The 9,262-nt window shown below is 37.1% G+C and overlaps 2 protein-coding genes across 2 annotated transcripts; one reads left to right on the top strand and one right to left on the bottom strand.

Moving 5' to 3' along the window:
- Positions 1 to 311: 311 nt before the first annotated feature.
- On the top strand, positions 312 to 1,584 carry Smp_163300 (histidine triad (hit) protein member, putative; the record flags this gene model as incomplete). Its single annotated transcript, XM_018788642.1, has 2 exons — positions 312 to 579; positions 688 to 1,584. The coding sequence occupies 2 exons, from the start codon at positions 312 to 314 to the stop codon at positions 1,482 to 1,484; spliced, it is 1,065 nt and encodes a 354-aa protein (XP_018646536.1). The 3' UTR covers positions 1,485 to 1,584.
- Positions 1,585 to 4,568: 2,984 nt separating this feature from the next.
- On the bottom strand, positions 4,569 to 8,572 carry Smp_076370 (inhibitor of apoptosis protein,putative). The gene is made up of 2 exons (XM_018788631.1): positions 8,343 to 8,572; positions 4,569 to 6,058 (listed from the first exon to the last, which is right to left on the bottom strand). Exons 1-2 carry the CDS (start codon positions 8,446 to 8,448, stop codon positions 4,977 to 4,979), a joined length of 1,188 nt encoding a protein of 395 aa, XP_018646535.1. The 5' UTR covers positions 8,449 to 8,572; the 3' UTR covers positions 4,569 to 4,976.
- Between the last annotated feature and the right edge of the window lie 690 nt (positions 8,573 to 9,262).

Raw genomic sequence — 9,262 nt, 5'->3', positions numbered from 1 at the left:
TTGAATGTCTATTATTCAACATCTGGGAACAGACGAAAAAGAATCGAGCTCCTTTCTGCGTTTGCGGTATTTGTCTCTGCTACACAAAATTAGCAGGGACTGCTCAGTTCTACTTTATTTAACAGATTTGAAGGAACCTCTCAAGGCCACCCTAAATATTTGGTGCCCTTCAGATATAAGAAGCAACTCAAAGACGAAGTTAGAGCCAGGATATATTTGTGTAAAAGATCTGCATACTCCGTTGGGTGTGGTTTGCAAAGCTCGTATTCGTGAATCTGACGTGTTAGCTATTCAGGCCCTTTCGGATTAAAATGTCCGAAAATTCGTTCCGGGTTGGTGACACACCACCTGTGCCGCCGAAAAAGCGTGCCCGACTGGATGTATCAACGGTTGACACTGTTAACGGTTCGACGGATGCTACCTCTTTTCGTCCTGAGAATATGCATTTAATATCTGTTCTTCAAAACGATCTTCGAAATAAGTGTTTAGTGTTACATACTCGTTTTGGCGATGATCCAAAGGAAGCTATTGTTACACTTCAGAAATCATCATTCCCTAATGATCCGAACACTTTAAAACGTTGTAAAGTAGTTAATAAGGTCATTGGTCTCCATATTTCCAACGACACTGATGACCAGTGCCATGAAGAAGATAAAACTGACGAAACTGAAAATGATACTTTCCCAGAATGGCAAGCCAAGTCCATTATGAAAAATGATATTTATCATCGCTTCCTTATAACAAATGGCCTAGAGTCCATTAATGGTATTGAAATGACTGTGACATATCCTGCAGAATCACATCACTTTACTAGATATGCCAACTCCTCTCGTCATATTATTCAGGAGACTCCTGCATTGTATAAGGATGTCATTCTCCCTTTTTTGTCCCAGAAACCCAAGGATCTTACTTGGATTGATAATGTAGTAGCAGGAATCGCTGAACAAGATCGTACTCTTCACAATGATGCTGATGAAATGTTTGGTTTTACATTAGTATTAGATTACCGATGGGATGGGTTACGCATTCAAGAACTTCATTGTTTGGGTATTGCTCATGACCAAAAGCTAACTTGTCTACGGGATCTCCGTAGCTGCCATGTTCCAATGCTAAAAAGAATTTTACAGCTAGGTCGTGATACACTCTTTCGCAAATATTCGAAGTCAGAAACATCCGACAATCAAATGTCTGGTGATAATTCGAAAATTATTTTATCAAAAGACCAAATTCTTGCATATATACATTATCCACCGACCTTCTACAGATTTCATGTTCACTTTGTGCACATCGATTCTGGAGACAACTATGGCACTAATGCATGTAGAGCACATATACTCGAAGAAGTTATTCGAAATCTCGAACAAGATGATTTATACTATGCAAATCGTACAATCACTATGTTTTTGCATGCTAATAATCCCATGTTTACAGCTATTTGTCAGAACAGTTCCCACATATCCATTGTCGATTCAGCTCCTGAATAAATTCCATATGTAGTGTCGTATTTTAGAAGCAATGTAAGATTCCGCACTATTCAAACTTTGTAATAAAATCGTCTTAGTAAATAAAAATAAACTTATCCGACTATGTCTTCATATCAATTTGTATGATATCTGGTTAACCTCAATTCTCTACAAAATCCTAGATTCAGTTATTGATGAATTAGTCTTGCGAATTACATCTTGTGTTTAAATTTTCGTATAATCATTGTTATGTGGCTGTATATATTTATTTCAAAACAGCTAACAATTCAGAAAACAATCCCAAGGAAGAGTCATCATCAAGTAATTAACTTGCGACCGTTTACCGTGGACTGATCGATACAGCCCTATTGGAAATATTTCTTAGCAGTATAGTTGTTACCTAGAGGAAGGCTCTAACGATCTTGAACATGCATGCTATATGGTTTTATTATTACCGTGGTATACTGGCTACCGAGAGCACCTGGTTAGTTGTGATTAGTACTCGTGAAGTGTCGTATGTGCTTTGCGACGTGGACGTATAAAGTCTCTCTGTATAGTCGCTAATATGCAATGTCATGCAAAAATAACATGGTTTGAAGTTGTGTTGACCACCATTCAACGGCCTCAGTGACTCGGTTATTTCTAAGTCAGTCCCACTCTCATCATTATCTAATGAAGCTGAAATCGAGTGTGGGTTGTAAAAGCGGTTGCCTTATGGTGTGGTGATGCCGCGTCTGAAGTTGGTATTCATCAGCTTGTTGCAACTCCCTCATTAGTAACTTTGAAACTATTCAACTCATTGAATTAAGATATCAAGTAGCACCAAAAAACTGACTTTACCGGTGACCTTACTGTGCTTCTGACACTAAACAGAAGCAACAGAGCTTCTCAAGCCCTAGAAACGTATTTGGTGTGAATGCACATCAGTATACGTGGATTTGAAAAAGCCTGACAAAATACTGATAATCCTAATAAGCCTAGGACTTCGACAAGACAAACAGTAACTCGAATTTGAAGTACGCAGTATATATATCTGGTGCCAACTTGTACCAATATTTATGTAAATAAAACGCAGCATGGAATTGTATTGCGCTGTTACGACAGAATTAATAAAATGTTTAATTGTACAGCGAATATGTTAGCTATTCACCGCATGTGTTTATAATATGGTCTTGGCTTATTTACAATTTCTCCAGATCTCAATTATCCTGCGTACTGATCATTTTCTTCATCTGTCTGACAGTATTATCTAAAGTCATTATTAACAAGGGAATCATTAGAGTCAAGAGAGGACACTACCAAGATGAAAAACAAGTGAGAAATAATAGGGTCAAGTTTTTGAGGAAGAACAAGAATGGACGCACTTGTATCCAGATTTGAAATAAGTTACAAAATTTAGGGAAGGTATGGTAAGTACATCTATTGATGTACTGTAAGAAGTGATAAGATTATTGACTTGAATGTAGTGTCTACAAATCGATGACCCATGTGTGGTTAATCAAGCTCCTTAATGGAACTAATCTTACATCGTCATCAGGTTGCTTGACAAGGGCTATGTATGTGTTCCTTGTCGAGAGTAACTTCCAAGATCTCCCGTGTTTTCTATTCAGTTGTTAAATCATTGCGGATATGACAACTCATTTCTAAGGTTTTTTTTCCCGAAATAACTATCGATTTAACGAAATACATACATTCCGGATGTGAACTAACAACCTATGTTGAGGGAAAGAAATAGCTCGAAGGTATGTAAGATACTGCTTGATTGTTAGAAAGATAGGTTATGACACATCAAATGAAAATAATTTACATATGCTTGGTGATACAAAGGGATACCAGAGAATTAGCCAGTAATTACATACATAAGTAATCCCATTCACGGTATACAGGAGTGGCTTAAGAAGGATCCATAGTGCAACTAAGATAAAACATTCCTATCCACTTAAAATCCCTTCGTGACCTAGATCGACGTATAACTATCATTGCATGCCCAGCTTCTTTAAATAACTCACCAAAAAGCTTACGCAGGATAATTTAAATCGATCACCACTCGGTCAGTAAATGAGAAATTATCCTACTTTCTGATCAATTGTTTTTCCAGTTAGCTGATAATTGCTATCAACTAATGAACTATAAGAACACTTTCAGTAAGATACAACATTCCTTTTGTCAATTCTAAAAGTCTCATAAACAGTGAACCAGATTATTTCCCATTCCCAAGGTGAAATTTCAGATTATGGATTGCGTCATATGTACTTTTATTCTTGGTAACAAAAAAACTATTCTTATTAAACTGTCGTTCAGGATGTACGTAGTTTTTAGTCTATTTTGAGTTATGTATAAAGCATTAATGGTTAAGTGTACATTAAAGCTTTCAGTCATGTGAAATCTCATTGCTACTAATTGTTTAACCAACAACTACTACAGTAATCTAGGAAAAGCTCATATTGAGAATCATGATAACACAATTATATCGTTTGCCAAAAACGTGAAGGATTCCAACTTCTTTACAAACTACATAATGGCATTACTGTAAGTCCTCACAAGCTAATTACAGCAAATCCCTATGCAAAAATCTACTACCTGTTAGGAGTTAGCAACAAAACCATTTGTTGCAATTATACAGACTTAGCGAGCTTAAGTCCGACTCATTGGGCCTGCATAGCATGTAATGACGCAAGTTACGTCTGCTTAACTTACCAAAAAATTTAATACCTACCATCAATAGAATGATTTGTAAATATGGAAAACGAGTGTACTGAACTACGGGCCTAATCACCGAAATACCATGTAATGGAACCTAGGTTCAGGGTTTCCTGTTAACTGCCTCCAACCACAACATAAATCCACTAATTTCCTGTGGAATGGTACATCTGTTTAGGTTATTGAATTCCATGCGACTAAGACTAACCGTAAGTATTCACTTCTGATCACTTCTACGCAGGTTATTTTTCATATTAATCATACGACTGGATCCTGGTAACCATGTTGGGGCACATCAACATAAATGCTTACAATGAGTCCCATTGATTTCAAGTGAAAGCTACAAGTCTCCGTTTATGGATTAATATGCGTTCGAACTGATAAATACCAAAAGACTTGACTATTAACTTCTAAATTACTGTCAATTCAAACGAAATTCAATACAAAAACGCTCATATAAAACAGGATGTTAAGTCCAGATTGGAAAGTCCCTTAATTGTCTTAAAAAGAGTGCACATGCGATGTTTGATAATTAACTCGAAATCCCATAAAATGGGATATTTATTTTTTACAAGGGAAATTACAAACTTAATTTACCAAGTATATTAGGTGTGAAGTGAATTTGTTGAAATATATCGAAAGAAATAGATACTGTTCCCTAAAGTATGTGAAATTAAATATTATTTTGAAACTGAATGATTAATGTAATATGAGCAACTGGGAGTAGGTGTTCTAGCTTCCAAAGTGGGTAGCACGTGCATTCCACAAGTCATCTGTCTTTCGAATAAGATTAAGTACTCAGAGGCATTTAAATTATTTCAGGGCATTATTGTTATGAGTTGCAGGCCAACGATGAGACCACCAAACGAGAAACTGATAAAAACGAGGAAGGTGGATCTTTTTCATTTGTAATCCATATGATTCAACTGAACGAGGAGATGAAGTTGAGTCACTAAATTGTTGTTGTTGCGGTGGTCGCAAATATCGACGACACCGTGACAAAGCTGCTGTCTCTGCATCTTCTGCCGTGATGTCACCTTCATTGCCTTCACTTAATGTTTCACCGGCGGAATGTACTTCTTCCTCGTCGAAAGCATCCAGATAGAATTCGAGGTTGTTCTTAGAAGATATATCATAACCTTCTTGAACTCTTAAAATAGCTTTTAATAGCTCTGTTGTGGCTTGAGGATCAATATAGATTGACTTTATTGGTGGACACGCCAGCCCCATTCCAGCAGCTTCCGCTTGCAAACGCCACAACGCAAGAACAATTAAATCATCTGAATGACCCAGAGCACGTGCATTTTCTACTGGCCACCCTTGAGGAGCTGGAGACGCAGTCATCATATGAGCTATCGCATATAGTCTATCTGCCAAAGATGGATATTCACAAGATGAGTTTTGAGAAGATTGGTCAGTGAAATGTACTACAGGCCGAGAGATTACTCCAGGAAGACCTCGGACAGATTGCGTTTGTCCAACCGGAACCAAAGACTTACGAGCAAGAGGAATTTCGGAAACAAGAAGACGATGGACAATAAGATAAAGACATGGTATAGTCGGGATAGGTGGGCGATAATGTCCGTCTCCCGAACCCATTTCTATGGCAGCTGTTGCGGCAGCCGAATATGCGATATGACACGCTTCAGGTTGATCTGTGGCCTGCCAATCACGTAACCCCAAACCACAAGCAGGGCAGATAGTTTCGTCCCCAGAACCGGTGTGAAAAAAGCCTGCCGAAGCCAGCTCAGAAGGAGATGGAACTGGAGACTTTGATCGGCATATTGTTGAATCATTCGCAGAATCCTTCGAATGAATTACTTTTGGAAATGAATCTAACCGCGCCTGATGAAATGCATAACGAGGTGTGCGGGAATGAATTTGTAATAATCCAGCTGTATGAGAAACAAGTAAAATTGGATAGATAAGTTACTAAACAACGAGGCTTGGAAGTTAAAACTTTCACTAGACAGTAAAAACTGACAGGACAAACGAAAAGAAAATATTGTCTTTAATAAACCAGTGATTGCAGTACAATGTAGCGAAAAATTTCCCCTATAAATAAAGCTAGATTTTACAACAACAACGGGACATAAATAAATAACTTTAAATGCTTAAGTCATCTCGTAGGAGACTTCCACTTGGAATAAATTATGTAGAATATATTTAAACAAGAAATAAAGTCGCCAAATAAGAGTACTTATGGTAATCTGACTTTAGATGAGGTCAGTAGATGTTGTGATGAGGTAATTTTTCGGTAAAAGTTCAGAAAAACCACGAATTTCCCGAAACAACTTTTCTCAGAGGAATGCGAGGCACCGTATACTAAGTGAACCATCGAACTGGGAACGATATATGGAATTGTATACAGGTTTATTAAGCCGGGGTGTGAAACAATAATCCTCAAAAGTCACCAATGACAATAGCAGATAGGCTCATACTTTTGGTTTGGCGATATTGGTGTTGAATTTACAAGACTAGCTACTTGGAAGAATTACGAACTAAACTTAACAGTAATGCATTCCGGTAATAAAAACCGTGCTGTCCTTGTAAACATTATAGTATACTTTAGTTACTTCAAATAAAAATCCATCCACTTCGATCTAGACAGCCAATACTTTTCCTCATGTGTGACCGCAAATTATCACAAAAATCGATACATCTGGACTGCGTTTACAGTTTGCAGTATTTAACTATCTGCTGTCACTACTGATTACACGTTATTATTAAACAACAATTTCTATAAACGAATCAGTAAGAGTTTATGAAGATCCTTTACTTAGAATAAACAGAGCTTTAGAATATGTTTAACCCAATGTGTTAGATGGACGTTACACGTGGACTCAGAGACCTCACATCGGCTACTACAACATGGCGCAAAGCCGATTGCATTCATTTCCCATCTTTCTCGAAATAGTGAGTTAAGCATTATCCTCAACTACCTGTTTATCAATCAAATTTGCTTTTATCGAACAATTTTTCTTATCATTAATTATCATGGGTGTACGAATGCGAAGTGTGGTGGCTTCGATCGGCACACAATCGTTCCAGGTCATACGTCAATATTGGCTGACAACTCACAACATCCTAGTGTTAATACAAGCCAACAACATGTTTCGTATTGCTATAGTCATAAGTAGTAATGAAGATATGTGCTAGAAAACCACCTTTTTAACCCTAGAAATTTCAATAGTTGGACGTGCACCAACTACCTCAAGTGAAATCTGTCGCATATGTCGCGTCAACACTTACTCTCCATAGTATTGGAAGCGTGGGTAAAATTAAATGATCTAAAAGAAAGGTCAAAGCATTGGACCGATCTCTGAGAACCAGTAAATGATAGACTGACATAGGAAACTGAAGATTAAATGTGTGGGTCTATGTGGTAGTAATAATATAATGACGTGCTCGCGTTCAAGTCACTTTGCGTGATGGGTTTTAATACTACCCACATACCTAAAGCAAAGTAGTCCGAGCTGGGTTAATATTAGAAACTAATTAGTTGAAACCCAAGCACTCTAACCATTAAGTAGCTGGTTAAAAAGTGGAAATTTACTGCTGATCTATATTGATAGTAAACACGGGTGACACCTTCAGAAGATGACCAAGATTTTATACAATCTGGCACATAACCTTTGAAATTACTCAATATCTTTAAATACACACTGATGATTGGGGCAAAGATGACCACAACTGTGGGCTTAACAGTTTTAAGACCTCTTAGTAAGCTTCTAGTTAGTCATTTTTGACGATGTTGGTTGCTTGTGAAAAACGCCTTACTACTATCAGATACAAGTGGCATTACTATTTAATTCTAATTGCTATTAAACAACGTAATATTTGTTAGGTTTAGTGAAAGAAGCATGAAGTTGTAAGATCTTAAGTTTTCTGTACAATATTGGACGGAGCCATCTGAAGATAGGTAGTGTTTAGGTCGTATAAATCACACACAACTCATATTAAATCGAAAATTTGATGGACTATAGGTGAACTTGTAACCATAAAATACGACTTAAATTGGTAAGAATTCACACTTTTAGTAGAGACAAATGACCACAAGTTTCAGAACATTGTTACGCATCAAAAATTAAGAGCGAAAAGGCAAAAAAACGCAAAAATGTATAGTAAAAAAAGTCACAATACTAGTTACATTTCGATGAAAATCTAGCTCAAAATTACCTAAGACGAGTGTTGCAGATGCGTAATCTAGTTCATCTTCCGACTGCACAGTTGCAGAAAAAGTATCATCTAGTGCGTCTGACAGGTTCTGAAAACAAGACATCATGGTTTGCAGATTCTGCTTTAATTAGTCTTTTTTATGCACGGCTACGTCACCTAGACAATACTCAAAAGAACAACCCACTCCCCAAAATTCAACTGGACCAGTGACTCGATCTACCAAAGAGTTTCGGATAATACGATTTTTACTTCATTCCAATTGGCCTCCAGTTTACTGACCTTTTATTTCATTTTGACCAATCAGAACTACCTGCCTTTCATACGTCGATAAATAAGCCAGCCAATTACATTTACATAATCGGCAATGACCTTATTATTGTCAGGTGGCTAATTTGGCTGGCGATTAGTGGCCTTGAAAAGTAAAATACCGCACATTACAATAATTAAGCTTTCCATTCGGTTTTCGTACCCTCCTTTATCCAATGATCTATCAGGTTTCGACTACGTCCAAAGTCGCTGAAAAGTTATGTCCTCATTCCTAAACTTGGTTTTATAATTGCAGATTATCTCCGGTATTCACTTAGAAATGTTAATGAGAATGCTTATAAGGAAATAATTCTAGGAATTAGTTCTAAGTACTACTGATTATCCACAAATATCAACCTATAATTAATGTAATGTAAAAAGAATGAGTGCACACGTATTTGTCCCTTTGATAACGAAGTTTGTCATCATACATGTGAGCCATCCTACGGATTTGCCTAAAAACTGCTTTCTAAATACGTAGCTGTAATGAATTAATCTAAATTTTGGACATGATTGTCGTATCCTTGATCCAAAACATTGGTGCTCATTCTCAGGGCTTATTTATCTGGTTGTGATACATTCACCAAATAGATAGACGTATACTAGTAGTATCC

The sequence above is a fragment of the Schistosoma mansoni genome, assembly GCF_000237925.1.
Source record: "Schistosoma mansoni, WGS project CABG00000000 data, supercontig 0138, strain Puerto Rico, whole genome shotgun sequence".
In the NCBI taxonomy this organism is placed as follows: Eukaryota; Metazoa; Platyhelminthes; class Trematoda; order Strigeidida; family Schistosomatidae; genus Schistosoma; species Schistosoma mansoni.
Note: the sequence above shows the minus strand (reverse complement) of the source record. Positions and strands in the feature narration are given on the sequence as shown.

Excerpts from the sequence above, each read along its gene's own strand:
- Smp_076370 (XM_018788631.1), bottom strand. The coding sequence starts at position 8,448 with ATGATGTCTTGTTTTCAGAACCTGTCAGACGCACTAGATGATACTTTT. Across the intron at positions 6,059-8,342 it reads ATCTGCAACACTCGTCTTAG|CTGGATTATTACAAATTCAT; the intron begins GTAATTTTGAGC and ends TTTCTCATACAG.